At 43.3% G+C, this 15,329-nt stretch overlaps 1 protein-coding gene and 1 long non-coding RNA gene across 8 annotated transcripts in view; one reads left to right on the top strand and one right to left on the bottom strand.

Moving 5' to 3' along the window:
- Positions 1-1,225: 1,225 nt before the first annotated feature.
- Positions 1,226-9,884, bottom strand: POLR2M (RNA polymerase II subunit M). The gene is made up of 4 exons (XM_060150790.1): positions 9,636-9,884; positions 7,269-7,916; positions 4,193-4,397; positions 1,226-2,441 (listed from the first exon to the last, which is right to left on the bottom strand). Exons 1-4 carry the CDS (start codon positions 9,746-9,748, stop codon positions 2,295-2,297), a joined length of 1,113 nt encoding a protein of 370 aa, XP_060006773.1. The 5' UTR covers positions 9,749-9,884; the 3' UTR covers positions 1,226-2,294.
- Positions 9,885-9,965: 81 nt separating this feature from the next.
- The window catches only part of LOC132521289 (uncharacterized), a 74,254-nt gene continuing 68,890 nt past the window's right edge, over positions 9,966-15,329 (top strand). For all 7 annotated transcript variants that reach the window (XR_009540804.1, XR_009540799.1, XR_009540802.1 and 4 more), the window contains exon 1: positions 9,966-10,070. This is a non-coding gene — a long non-coding RNA (uncharacterized LOC132521289). The remainder of the gene's footprint in view (positions 10,071-15,329) is intronic.

The following is a 15,329-nucleotide window of genomic DNA, read 5'->3' as shown; positions in this document are numbered from 1 at the left end:
GGAGACCCTCCAACACTAGCAGGTAGGTCTGGTTCAGTCTCCTATGGGGTCATTGCTCCTTCCTCTGGGTCCCGATGTGCACACTACTTTGTGAGTGCCCTCCAAGAGTGGATTCTCTGTTACCCCAGTCCTGTCGAAGTCCTGCAGTCAATTCCCACTAGGCTTCAAAGTCTGATTATCTAGGAATTCCTCCCCCCGTTGCCAGACCCCCATGTTGGGAAGGCTGATGTGGGGCTCAGAACCTTCACTCCAGTGGGTGGACTTCTGTGGTATAAGTGTTCTCCAGTCTGTGAGTCAACCACCCAGCAGTTATGGGATTTGATTTTACTGTGATTGCGCCCCTCCTACCATCTCATTGTGGCTTCTCCTTTGTCTTTGGATGTGGGGTATCTTTTTCGGTGAGTTCCAGTGTCTTCCTGTCGATGATTGTCCAGCAGCTAGTTGTGATTTTGGTGTTCTTGCAAGAGGGAGTGAGAGCACATCCTTCTACTCCGCCATCTTGGTTCCTCTCCAGTCAGTTTGTTGATATCATTTTGTCTTCTGGGGGTCGTTCTCAGGATAAACATTCATTGGTGAAGAGCATTGGCTTTGGGGTTGGATGATGGCTTGAGTTTGAGGCCTGATTCCTTCCCTTGCTAGATATGGAAACCTACTACTATTCCTCAGTTTTCCTCACTTACCAACAAGTTGATTTTAAAAGTTATAGTACACCCATAAAATGGAATATCCTGCAGCTATCTAAAATGCAAAATATTTAATATGTGAAAATGTTTACAGTGTATAGAGCAGACTGTTAACCAGTGTATGATTGTATTATTGAAAATAGAATTGTATAGCTATGCATAGAAAGGTATGCGTATGTACACGTACCCAAATGTTAACAGAGGCCCCCTCTCAGTGGTAGGACTACAGGGGGACTGTGTGTATGTGCATGTGAGCCCTCCCATGATCCAGCTTTCCAGAAATAACATGTATTCATTCTATAAAGAAGGAGCATCAAATAACTTTAGGATGTGAAATCATTTACAATTAGTTTTAAAAACTAAAAATAATGGAATTGTTTGCTCAGCGTATTTCTACATTTGCTTTTTGTTGGGAGGAGGGCAAAAGGGAGATGGAAAACAGTAGCCGTTCCTGGAAGGACATGACATAGAACTGAGCCCTTCCTATCACATGTACATCTGCCTAAATGTATTCTTGATCAAATTGCATAAACAAAGTCTCCTTTAAAGTTAAGTTACATTTAATTAAGCACCAGTAAAACATCACTATTAGCATTTTGAAGTTGCTCTAATTAATATTTTATTCTTTCAACAGTGTTTAAAGGCGCCAACATATTAGACAAAGAAAACTTTGATAACGTGTTAATTTCTCTGGAGACAACCATCGTCCTTTAAAATTGCATATATATGAGATTGAGGTTTCTGCAGTGTACATAACCCTCATCATGGGGGGGCGGAAAAGCAACATATTGATAACAAACCAATGGTAGCTTTAAAAAAATTTTTGGTTTTCTTATCAAACTGAACCTATCATCTGTTAGAACAATGAAGTCAAGTCAGGCCAGGCCTATGAACAGCTACTCCCTTCACGTACATCAGTCATCTTAGACTCTTCCTGTTCCTCATGTTACTCCAGACAAATCTGGTCACCTAGAAAGACCATCCACCCTCCAGCATCAACTAAAAGTACCCCTTATTCCTAATCAGAAGAAAGAAAACATTTTTCCTAAGGGAAGACAGAAGGAAACAAACGTTTTAAGCATTTTCTATGAGTGTCTTCCTTGGTATTTCACATCCAATCCTGTAACAGCCCCATGCAACATGCACAAAATTCTCTAGATTGCTCCCTTCATTACTCAAAAAAGGAGAGAACTATATTTTTGTAATTCATTTTAGGTGATGCCTGGGACAACTAAATAATTCACTGAAAGACATGTAATAAATGCTATTTGGTAGAGGTAAGTATAAAGAAAAAAGCAGTTAATCACCTGCTTTCATTTGGCTTAGAGAAAAAAATGTGCTCTACTATATGCTAAAATATCAGACCAACACACGACATACTGCAAAAGTTTAATATAATGTGATTAAACACAATATTCAAATATTAAACTTTTCAAGCACATGAAAGTTAACTTCTGAAAGTGGGCTATTTTTATAGCTTCCTTGTTGTAACTTGACAAAACTTTCTCTCAACCATGTCTGACACTGATCTTGATACTTGTTAGAAAGTTTGATGTAAGATAATGAGATCTCAACAGGCAGAGATTTAGGAGAAGATCCAAATGCCCATCTTCAGAATTCGTCATCGGAGGACTGATCATCGCCTTCATCCCTTACTTCTTGGTACTTCCTCAAAGACTCCCCTTCTGGATTATAGCTCTGCATTTTAATATTCAGTCTTTCAGCTAATTTTTGTGCTGCGAGCTTGGCTTGCATCTCCTTTAAAACAAAAAATGAAGCAAAAATTATACACTCACACCTTTTCCCTACAATTTTTCAATGGGAAGTCATTGGAACACAACCGGAAATAAAGGGGCATTCCAGCCCAGTCAGTGTTCTCTACCGCACTCTGTGTCTACCACAGACACTACATGGCAGGGCTGGGGAGAGCTACTACTAGCCTGCTATAGTGGTGATGACAGACTTCCACTGATAAACCATGTGCACTGAAATATCCACCTCTACATGAGAAACTGAGGAATCAGCTTAGCACTACGACAGTTATAAACATGAAAACATTTTCAAATATGTGGGCACGTGCATGTGTATATACAACCCTGAAGAACAATCTGAGCTATCAAATGTCAAAAATCACTAATGCTGTACTGATCCTCCAACTGGAAGAATCTTCTTTCCTAGATTAAATCATGGCTTCCAGGCTTGAGAGTTACATTTCGATGCCACAGTGAAAATCAAAGAATACTAAAAACTGATTATCCCTCTCCAAATTAACTCCCATGAAAAGTACTATGCAGTAAAAAGTCTAAGTAAGTCTTAGACATTGGCAGTGTGCTTCTATACATGCAAAGACACCGTCACTGACTGATGGCAGGTGGCAATGCTCATTCCTACTCTGGCTCTTCACTTTTCTCAGACTGCCCCCCAAACCACTGGAACTTGTTTATGTCCCTCCCCTAAGGCCACGGATAGCACAGGTAGGTGGGACTGAAGTGGAACTAGTACTACCAAGGAAACCAATTCCAAACTGAATGGTTTAATTCAACCTAAAAATAACTTCGGACAGGCATTTAGGATCAAGTAGACAACTTAAAAAATAATTCCTCAATGCTTAGTTACAACCAGGCAATAACTTGAATGCACTGAGAGGAAGAAAACTGGCTTTTAAAAAGGAGTGCCTTGAAAATCCCAATCCATGCCAACGGAGCTTTTATGGAAAGCCAAGGCAGAATAACAACCTAATTTTGTAGTAAGTGACATATGGTACCCCATTAAAATCTACCTAAGCAAAACTAGGTTTGGCTGCTATTTTCCTGGAGGCTCTAATTATTACTATCTAAGTATATCAGACCCTTTCTTTCCTCCCAATGGTCCTCACACTTAATTTTCTCCCATCCCATTATTTTATACCCAGACTGTCAACATACATATTTAAAGTTCCATGCAGAACACACAGATCTTTGAAGAAAGTGCTATCCAAAATTAAGTGACCAAAAGTAGAAGATGCTTCAGTCTTTACAAGGGCCTGCAGGCCTGTGTATCCGACCCCAACTGTCTGTTCCTAACACACCACTACCTCCCCATCCCTCTCCTGCTCTCCCTGTATTGAAGGGGCTTGGAAACCACACTTCCTTGATTCTCTTAGCAGGGTTCCAATTAGATTCCACCACTGACAAGCTCTCACATAGGTTTTTTAAGGTGGAAGACCAAGAAGAGATACTACTGCTACCTATAGCCTGGGCTTTCAGAGATGTGGAATTTTGCAGTAGTCTCCCCATATTTCCTGGAAAATACCACCTTGATGTCACAGGTAGCTGTTCCCTGCAGTTCCAGCAAACTTGAGACTCTGCAAGCTAGAGGCACACATCTGAGACCTGATGGGACGCTAACCATGTCTCTAGCACCTAATCCCTTCTACTAAATCCCGCTCTCCCTGAACAACCTGGAGTAAATTCTGACTTACTCAAGCAGCGTCCAACATGCAGAAAAGAAACAAGTCATATCCTAAATACCTCATAACTCTGTTTCTGCTGTTTCTGAAGTGCCAGCGACTCTTCTGTGGAGAGCAGCTGTGTAGGCATGTGGTGGAGTGGCAGAAGCCGGGCTGCTGTGATGTCATCGAGATGCTTCCTGTCCCTGTGCCGTCTCTCTTCTGAGGAGACAGGAGACCCCCTCCTCTGACAAGGACTCAACGAATCACGTTGATGTGAAGGTAAGCTGAAGGAAGCAACACTTATGTTACACCACCAGACTACTTCCTTTTCATAGACACATATTTGCAACATTCATACACACAAATGTGGCCTTTAACCTTGGCAATTAATTCTTCTACAAAAGTAATAGTAAGCCCTTTACCACTATTTACATGTGTAAATAAAACTTTTTTTTTTAACATATTTACCTCAAAAACAGAAATATTTAAATTGGCACCTTTTTGGCAAGTAATTTGACAACGTGTGGCTCTAACAGATAATAGGTTTAGATAGACTCTTTGCCTTTCCCTTCTCTCTTCAGCTTATACTTGAGCTGAAGTCTGTTTTCATTTTCTTCATTCAAAAACATTTGCAGGGGCTTCCCTGGTGGCGCAGTGGTTGAGAGTCCGCCTGCCGATGCAGGGGACACGGGTTCGTGCCCCGGTCCGGGAAGATCCCACATGCTGCGGAGCGGCTGGGCTCGTGAGCCATGGCCGCTGAGCCTGCATGTCCGGAGCCTGTGCTCCGCAACGGGAGAGGCCACAGCAGTGTGAGGCCCGCATAACGCAAAAGAAAAAAAACAAAAAAAAAACCCCAAATACATTTGCAAAGGGACTTACTGTCCAGCAGAGGGAAATAAACTTGTAAACAGTTTCAGTGTAGTATAATATCACAGGTGCCATAAAATAGGCCCACACATGGTACACTGGAACAAAAAGGCGGCAACGGCCAGTTGTAATAGGAGACAGGGTGGTTGTCAGAAGCACTTCAAAAGAGTGCAATTAGGGCTTCCCTGGTGGCGCAGTGCTTGAGAGTCCGCCTGCCAATGCAGGGGACACGGGTTCATGCCCCACTCCGGGAAGATCTCACATGCCGCGGAGCGGCTGGGCCTGTGAGCCATGGCCACTGAGCCTGCACGTCCAGAGCCTGTGCTCCGCACAGGAGAGGCCACAACAGTGAGAGGCCCGTGTACCGCAAAAAAAAAAAAAAAAGTGTGCAATTTGAGGAGTCTCAGAATAATAAGAATTCGGCATGTAAATTATGGGATCCCTGATGGCATCCCAGCAGGGAGTGAGGAGTGACAGGGCTGCAGCACACAGGAAGCACTGGAAGTGGAGAAAATGGAAAAGGCAGCAAGATACAGCTGGCGGAGTAGGCTGGGTCCAGTACACAGAGAAGACTTCTATTCTATGTAACAGGTTCAGGTTTACATTTTACAAACTGCACTATGGCAGCAGTGGAGAGGATGGACTGGCAGCGTTAAAACTAGGCCAGGACAGACCACATCTATAGCCTAAGAGAGCAATGAGAGTCTTCACTTTGACAGGAGAAAGGATGAACATAACAATGATTAGAGTTGAAGGTCAAGGAAATATACTGTCAGGTTCCATGGCTAGCAGATATGAAAAGGAGGGAAAGAAAGAAGGTAGTGGCACTACTGACTTAGGGAATATGGGAGAAAGTAGTTTGGGAAGAAATGAGTTCTACTTTGTACCTGGTAAACCTAAGGTGCCACAGATCACCCCCACATGGTCGGGTTTCACAGCTACACAAATCTGAAGTTCTGGGAAGACTTGGACTAGAAGTAGATGATGGGCGGCCTCCAGCATCCAGAGGAGCATGTAGGAGGCCAAAGGAAGAGTAGAAAAGAAGCCAAAGGACACCCTTATCCCACCTCCCAACCTCCATTTGTCTACAGCCTGACTTACCAAGGCCCAGCCTGTTGATAACTGCACTTCTGTCTCTGTCTCTCATAAACTTCCCTTGGGAACCCTCCACTGATACTCCCTTACTCTCCTCCCACTTCCAGCTAAATGACCATAAAACAGAACCAGGATCAGTGTATTGTCTTCTCTGTTGTATATATTGACTAGATGATGCTTCTGGTCTTCTGCCTCCCTAGAAGTGAGGAAAGATACCTCACCACGCACAAGATGACCAAATAATCAATGATTACTTTTTATTCCTAACTAAAAATTAATGTAACATAATTCTGGTTTTCTATGCAGAAGAAATAGTTTTGAGGTTATAAAAATGAATGGTAAGATAGGACTAAACTTTAAAGTCTCTATAACAAAAAAATTGGTTTTAAGTATTTTTACCTATATAGGCTTTCAGTTTTTCAAAGAAAGGCAGTAGTGGTTAGACTTTGTATCTGATGTTACATTCTTATAAATCTACTCCCTGATTTGAATGTTATATTTGCATATAAATAAATAATACTCTTTGCAAAGAGCTTTTGTTTTTCTGAAGATTTCGGACACAAAACTATGACAAGGACCTTAGAAGCAGGGTTCATTTGCCCCTCCTGCCCAAATCTGTTTTCAGTTTTTTTAACCCCTTCTCAGCTCCCTTCCTCCTGAAATTATTATACAGTTTAACGTTCTTCCAAGTGTGTAAGCCGCGAGTCCTTCTAGGTCGTAAACTCCATAAGGAGCAGAATCTTTACTCTTGTACGGCCACAGCATCTGCTGCTTACATACAGTGAGCACACAAATATTTTTTACTGAGAAAGGCTATCAGCTCCTGCAATTGTTTTCCCCTTAGCTTACAGGCTAGTCAAAGGGGGAACTACATACCAGAAAATGGTTCTGGAAAAAACTGTAATAAATTCTCTAACTCCATGTTTAATATGAGACATTGCTGAAGTCTCCTGAAATTTAACACTCCATCTGTCATTGAAGACCTTTTCAATTATTTGGCTAAAAAAACTAAAGCATTTTTCAACATGAATCCTCCACTCCAGCCAGGCTAGTTTCCCTGTTTCCACAATACCCTCATTCCCAAGTACAAGTAGGTCTCACACCAAGTCCACTGACCTTAAAGCATTCTCCCAGTTTTTTGAGTTTAACAGACATTATGCTCCTGTGACAAGCCTGCTTCTGATGGTACTTACACATTGGTTTTAAATTTATGCTGTAGGGGCATGGGGTTTTTGGCTCTCATTTCTAGCACTTCCATGTAATGAGGCTTCTTCTGCAGCCCACTGCAAAGGCCGGCCAAGTTCTCAGGACTCTGGTTTTCTTCTGAGTGGTGTTCAGCGGGGTCTGCAATGGTGATCCTTTGTAATCTATCAATAAACAGGTCGTCCGAGCTGCTAGGATGATCCTCCACTTGACTTGAAGCACGATGCTGAGTGAGGGGCTCACTAGCTGCAGATGAGGAAGGCGTGGCAGTTCTGATGCTGGAAGCTGGGCGTTCGCTCACTGTGTGTTCAGCCTCAGGGGCCTCAGCATCGCCTCCGAGAGTCGGACGTGCCAGTCCCTGTTGTTGTGAGATTGTCTGAGATGATGTGATGTTAGCTACAGAGGAACAGCCAGGAACTGGTGATGAAGTATCAAGTATCTGGTCAGAATTCCGGGCCTTATCTGTGTCCCCATCAACAACTGTAATCGCTTTTTGCCTCTCCTTACAGTCTACACTAACGGGATGAAAGAGTTCACTTCTTCCTCTAACTTCTTCACGTTCTGCAATGGCAGCTTTCAGTTTGGCGACGGAGTCTAAGATCTTTTTACCTTTGTCGGGCAATTTGCAAATGAATTTTCTGGCAAAAGGAAAAGAACAGGTATACATTAGAGACAGCCGTGTTTTTAAACTTGAGATATAGAGACAAAAAAGCATTATTCTCAAAGGGAGAAGAATCAATCTTTAAGTCAAAAATCCAATTTCCAACTGCCCCAAAACAGGAATGAAATAAGAGAATCATTATCCAAATACCCCCCAAAAAGAAGGGGCTGCAGGAAGAATAGGGAATATGCCTCATTTGTCTCATCTAATTAGAATTTCTGCAGAAGTATTTTAAGCATGATACTAATAAAAGACATCCCCCAAATCATCAGTTTTTAAAAGTGTGATCTCCAAGACCTTCATGGGGAGGGGAGGTGGATGGACCTGCAAGATCAAAACTATTTTAATAATAACACTAAGATACTATTTGGCATTTTCACTCTCATTTTCTTACCATGAGTACAGGGGAGTTTGCCAGAGGCCACATGATATGGATGATATCATTGCTCTCATGGCTAATAGAATATGTGTGCTTGTGTATTCTTGTGTTTTAAAGATTCTCACTTGTAATTCCTAAGACAATGATAAATATGAGTAGATATGACACACAAGAGCTCTTCAGGATGCTGTCTTAAGAGTAAAAGGGGTCCTAAGACCAAAAGTTAACTCACCACTGTAGACTAAAATCCCATTCTCACCAAGTCAAAATAGTTGTAAGAAGCCCCCCAAGTGATCATTTGCCCCTTTTGCTAAGTGGCAGAAGTTCCTTTTCTGATTTCCTTTTCTTCAGCCATACAATAAAATGGGAAGGGAGGGTTAGATCTCAGGCCCCCTATTCTTTATGACACTACATTCATTCCCCCAATTCTAACTTAACATCCGTCTCCAGTTGCGATGCCCATGTTTTCCCAACCTTCTCTCTCTCTCTCGAGCCTCCTGACCACTTCTCCAGCTTTTAATCAGATATAATTAACTCTTCCATCAACTCAGCTCTGGTAAATCAATCTCAGACCTATTCCCCTCCCCCAACTTTCCTATTTTTATTAATGGTGTTCCATACAGGCTGGAAACTTCAGCCATTTCTGTCGACTACATATTCAAATTATCCTACACCTGATGAAGTTTTTCCAATCCCACAACTACCCTTCTAGTTTCTTACAACTCCCCTACTGGGAACCTCTCTGAAAATATCCTCCTACTCTCTTCTGCCTCTTATTCCTTCAAACTATCCTGCACCGACCTGCTAAAATCAGCTTCCTAAAAAATCATTTTCATTATACCGATCCTCTGCTAAAACCTATTAAGTCTACCAGCTGAATGGGAATCAAACTTTCTTTGCCTAATAAAACAACTCTTTTATCCCACTCTTTCCATTTCCTACAGTTCCTGTAAAAATAAGGATCTACAGATGAAATTGACTAGATGTTTGGGGCACTACTGGGGAGGAGGGAAGGAGAAAGGATTTGGGATACAGATCCCCCCCTTCGGAGAACCGACACAGGAGCTGGGTAAAACCAACGAGGAGCTGATGACGAGCTGAAACGCTAGGAAGCCATCCCCCCAGGCGCCCCGCGCCTGGCTGGAAGCGGTCGGCTCTGCGATTGTAGGCCGGCCACTCGCCCGTGGGCCTGGAAGGGACCTGACTGAAGCAAGGTCACCTTCCAGGGACGGGATCGGGGTGGGGGCGGGGAGGGATGCGTCCCAGGGAGCTTGAACCCTAGGAGCCCGGCGGTGACTCGGCGGGACCCAAGCTTACACGTTGCGCAAAAGTCTCTCCTGGCGCTTCAACATTTCCCGCAGCTCCGACAAACTCCGCTGCCCCAAGTCCTCGGGAGCTTGGGGCTCGAAGCCGCGGGGCAGCGAGAACATTCTGCGGGGGCTGAGGCTGGCGAGGCGGCGGGCACTCGGCGTCCTCGGCAGCCCCTGATGCTGGCGGCGGATCCGCGGCCGGCGGGGACTCCGGCGAACGAGCGGGAGTCGCCATTTTCCCGGAAGAACAGTCTTCTTCTAGCCGAATCGAGCTTTATTGAAACGCCGGAAACAAACACGGACAGGGAGGAGGGGTGGCCGGAGGGGGTGGGAAGGAACGGAAGTTGCCGAGTGACGTCAGACGCCGGCGAGGCGCGCTTTCGAGTCGCTTGTTCTTCCCCTGTGCATCCGCTCTCCGCCTGTTATGTTCAGAAAGTATTAGGTGAGTGCTCCGGGCCCTGCCCTTAAGGAGTTGACCGAGTCGGGGAGGGGGGCAGACATTAATCAAGTAACAGTCAAACAATAGAGTTATAAGACGGCAACAGGCACCAGGGAAGGTATCTCCGAGAAGTGAAATACATGTGGAAGCCTGAGTGATGATTTGGTTAGCAGTTGGTGAGGTTGGGGGATGTGCCGGGCACGGGAGGCCCTGGCCTTTGGCGTGGCCGTCCAAGTGCAAGGCTTAGTGAAGTCCTCAAATGTTAAAGTTGGAAGGACCCTTAGGGACCATGAGCGTTTCTTAATGGGGTTCTGTGGCTTTTGGAGCAGGACTTTTCTTCGTTTGCGGACTGCCTCAGGCATTGCAGGATACTTGGTGTCTGGCTTCTGCCCACTAGTTGCTTTGGCACTCCTCATAAGAATACAAAACGCACCCCTCCCCGACGCGCGCACACGCACACGCACACACACACGATTAAAACGCAACCCTCCCCGACACACACACAGGATTGCAAAGCCCCACAAGAGGTGATGGGGGTGGGAGATGCTGTACAAGCCAGTGGAGAACCTTTCTTTCACAGTTCCCTATTTTGCCTATAGAAAAACAAAGGCACAAAAACTGAAGTTTTCCCAGGGCACAAAACTATTAAGTGAGAACATCAGATTTTAGACACAAATGCCTAGGTGCTCCTTCTACCACACCAGTTTGAAAATCTCCTTCTTCCAAATTGTGAGAAAGTTTTTTAGGCTGTTGAAGAAAGCAGTATAATAAGCATCACACCTGGCTCTTACCTTCTCTTTATAGTTCAGCAAGGAGAGCTGTGTCCCAAAGAAAATAGTGGGAAGCATGCTATAGTCATAATAGATATCCACTGGGAGGTTTGAAAGACCCTATAACCTCCAACACCAGTCTCCCCCTTCTTTGATATGGAAAATTTACATTTTCTCTGTCCTTTGTATGGTGCTATAATAAACAAGCAATTCCCTCCCAGACAGAAGGCTAGATAAAATCTGAAGCGACTTGAGGGAGCACAGCTGAAGCCATTTCTGTATCCTTGCAATCTAGTCCATTCTGATCAGTTTAGTGTATCAAAATTCTCAACATAAACCCTGCTTTGAAGCCCAGAATTTCAGTAACCTGCTCCATCCCAAGCTAAATGAGAAGTACTTGAGTAAGGCCCTTGTCAGATAGCAGTCCCCTGACAAGCTCCCCCAAAGCCTTTCTTACCCTGTCCCTGGACTGCAGCTGAAGGCCTTTATTCCCCCATCTGATCCTGGGCCACAGGTGCCCTCAAAGGAAGGATGCTTTCTCTCAAGCCTCAGAATTTTGCCGCCAGCTGTTTTCGTTTTGTGGAAGGCTGTCCCTTTTCCCCTAGCTCATTATAAATCTTAGCTCAAGTCTCACCTTCTCCCTGAACCTTCTTAGATTATTCCAACCCAGATTGCTCTCTGAGCATAACTGTAGTGCTTAGAACATATTATGCTTCTCCAGTTGTATTGTGCATGGTGATTTCTTTCCTGACAAACTTGTGAAGTCAGGGAATTCTGTCAAGGAGCTATATTTGTGCTTTTCTATCTCCCCTATTGCATATAGCAGGTACTAACTAATAGAATCTCCCTCTCAATTTTTCTCTCTGCGTTTCCCCCATATTCCCCTTCTTAATGAAATACCCTTCTATATATACAGATCTTAAGCTTTTAATATAAACGTTAACCATAATTACTGTGAAAATATTTTCAGTGGTACGGGACAGAATCTTTTACACAACATAACTTAGGACTTAAAGTTATAATACAAATCCGAATTCCTAACAACGGGTGCACCAACTGTCTAGTTCTCTAATCACTAACCAAGAGGCTTAGCAAGTGAAGAAATTTGTTCCAACTTTATTCTAGATGTTTCTGTGAAAGTGGTTTTTTTGCTGAGATTAATATTCAAATCGGTGGACTTAGAGTAGTAAATCAGATCGCCTCCTATAATATGCATGGGACTCAGCTGATCAGCTGAAGCCCTTAAGAGAACAAAGATTGACCTCCCGCGAGCAAGAAGGAATTCTGCCAGCAGATAGCCTTCAGACTTGAACTGCAAGTTCCTGGGCCTCTAACCTGCTGGTCTGCCCTGCAGTGATAATTACCTGAGCCAGTTCCTTAAAATGAATCCCTCCCTCCCCTCCCCCTCCCTCTCCCTCCCTCTCCCTCCCTCTCCCTCCCTCTCCCTCCCTCTCCCTCCCTCCCCCTCCCTCCCTCTCCCTCCCTCTCCCTCCCTCTCCCTCCCTCTCCCTCCCTCTCTGTTTCTCTCTGTCTCTCTGTCTCTCTCTCTCTCTCTCCCTCTCTCCCTCTCTCTCCCTCCCTCTCTCTCTCCCTCCCTCTCTCTCTCTCTGTCTCTCTGTCTCTCTCTCTCTGTCTCTCTCTCTCTCTCATAATGGCTGATAGAATTGTAAATACACAAAAAAACACACACTATTGGATCTTTTACTCTGATGAACCCTGACTAATACAGAGCCCAATCTCATCAATGTTAGGAAAATCAAGGCTTGATTGATGACTGGCCTTCAGGGTGAGAGAGCTGACTGAGGAGAGGGAAGGCTCACTTTTGCTCTGCCCTGGTACATGCTGAGCACATGGAGAAGAGATGAAAACCAAGGGTCATAAACAACTATGAAACAAATTCTATTTTCGTGTGTGTGTGTGAGAATGTGGTTTTTCTTAAGCATCCATGTGGAAATGGAACATGCTGAACTTTGAGTCAAGTCCATAGCAACCATAGCTAATGAAAAATTAATCAAGAGTGGTAAACCCAAGACTTAATTGAACGATGGCTGACACCTGTGTACCATTTACCAACCCTCCTCTTCCAGTCAGTCCCCCAAAGTGCTTTCTCCATGGACCAGTCTTGCCAGCTGCCTCATCTTTCTGTCCTTCAGCACAGAATTTCACAAATAACTGACAGGAGCCTGGCCAGTTCGGAACAGAAAGTAGGGGAAGGAACAGGCAATTGGGATTGGGTATGAGAAAAACAGTGAAAAAAAAAAAAAGGAAAGAGAAAGGACTTGGTAGAGAGGGAGAGAAAAAAGTGGAAGGGGCAATAAGGGGAATCCATTTCTCTGCACAGATATCAGAAACAGAAAGCCTCATAGGAAGCTCTATGCTGAGGAATTCACAAATTTATTTCCCTTCCAGCTCTATACTTCTACAAAATGTCACATTTCCTCTCTTTGTATTTCTCTGTGATCCCACCGCAACAAAAGGTTTTCCTCAGCGACCCAAGGGTTTAGGCTGTAAAGTGCATGTACTCCACATTAAAAGTAAATTCTTTTTTTTTTTTTACTTTCTGTGCTTTTTATCTTTTTAACTGAAAGATTTTTAAATTTTATTTAAAAAGTATTTTATTTAAGTATAATTGCTTTACAATGTTGTGTTAGTTTCTGCTGTACAACGAAGTGAATCAGCTATATGTATACATATATCCCCTCCCTCTCAGACCTCCCTCCCCCCCCCATCTCGGTCGTCACAGAACACTGAGCTGAGCTTCCTGTGCTTTATAGCATGCTCCCATTAGCTATCTGTTGTACACATGGTAGTGTATATATGTCAATCCTAATTACCCACTTCGTCCCACCCTCCCCTTCCCCCCCCACCGTGTGCACATGTCTGTTCTCTATGTCTGCATCTCTATTCGTGCCCTGCAAATATGTTCATCTGTACCATTTTTCTAGATTCCACATATATGCGTTAACATACGATATTTTTCTCTTTCTGGCTTACTTCATTCTGTGACAGACTCTAGGTTCATCCACAATCTCTACAAATGACCCAGTTTCGTTCCTTTTTATGGCTAATATTCCATTGTATATATGTACCACATCTTTTTTTTTTTACATCTTTATTGGAGCATAATTGCTTTACAATTGTGTTAGTTTCTGCTTTATAACAAAGTGAATCAGTTATACATATGCATATGTTCCCATATCTTTTCCCTCTTGTGTCTCCCTCCCTCCAACCCTCCCTATCCCACCCCTCCAGGCGGTCACAAAGCACCGAGCTGATCTCCCTGTGCTATGCTGCTGCTTCCCACTAGCTATCTACGTTACGTTTGGTAGCGTGTATATATATGTCCATGCCTTTCTCTCGCTTTGTCACAGCTTACCCTTCCCCCTCCCCATATCCTCAAGTCCATTCTCTAGTAGGTCTGTGTCTTTATTCCTGTCTTACCCTAGGTTCTTCATGACATTTTTTTTCTTAAATTCCATATATATGTGTTAGCATACGGTATTTGTCTTTCTCCTTCTGACTTACTTCACTCTGTATGACAGACTCTATGTCTATCCACCTCATAACAAATAGCTCAATTTCATTTCTTTTTATGGCTGAGTAATACTCCGTTGTTTATATGTCTGCCACATCTTCTTTATCCATTCATCCGATGATGGACACTTAGGTTGTTTCCATCTCCGGGCTATTGTAACTAGAGCTGCAATGAACATTTTGGTACATGACTCTTTTTGAATTATGGTTTTCTCAGGGTATATGCCCAGTAGTGGGATTGCTGGGTCATATGGTAGTTCTATTTGTAGTTTTTTAAGGAACTTCCATACTGTTCTCCATAGTGGCTGTACCAATTCACATTCCCACCAGCAGTGCAAGAGTGTTCCTTTTCTCCACACCCTCTCCAGCATTTATTGTTTCTAGATTTTTTGATGATGGCCATTCTAACCAGTGTGAGATAATATCTCATTGTAGTTTTGATTTGCATTTCTCTAATGATTAGTGATGTTGAGCATTCTTTCATGTGTTTGTTGGCCATCTGTATGTCTTCTTTGGAGAAATGTCTATTTAGGTCTTCTGCCCATTTTTGGATTGGGTTGTTTGTTTTTTTGTTATTGAGCTGCATGAGCTGCTTATAAATTTTAGAGATTAATTCTTTTTCAGTTGCTTCATTTGCAAATATTTTCTCCCATTCTGAGGGTTGTCTTTTGGTCTTGTTTATGGTTTCCTTTGCTGTGCAAAAACTTTGAAGTTTCATTAGGTCCCATTTGTCTATTTTTGTTTTTATTTCCATTTCTCTAGGAGGTGGGTCAAAAAGGATCTTGCTGTGATTTATGTCATAGAATATCCTGCCTATGTTTTCCTCTAAGAGTTTGATAGTTTCTGGCCTTACATTTAGGTCTTTAATCCATTTTGAGCTTATTTTTGTATATGGTGTTAGGGAGTGATCTAATCTCATACTTTTACATGTAGCTGTCCAGTTTTCCCAGCACCACTT

Source organism: Lagenorhynchus albirostris, chromosome 1 (genome assembly GCF_949774975.1).
Source record: "Lagenorhynchus albirostris chromosome 1, mLagAlb1.1, whole genome shotgun sequence".
In the NCBI taxonomy this organism is placed as follows: domain Eukaryota; kingdom Metazoa; phylum Chordata; class Mammalia; order Artiodactyla; family Delphinidae; genus Lagenorhynchus; species Lagenorhynchus albirostris.
Note: the sequence above shows the minus strand (reverse complement) of the source record. Positions and strands in the feature narration are given on the sequence as shown.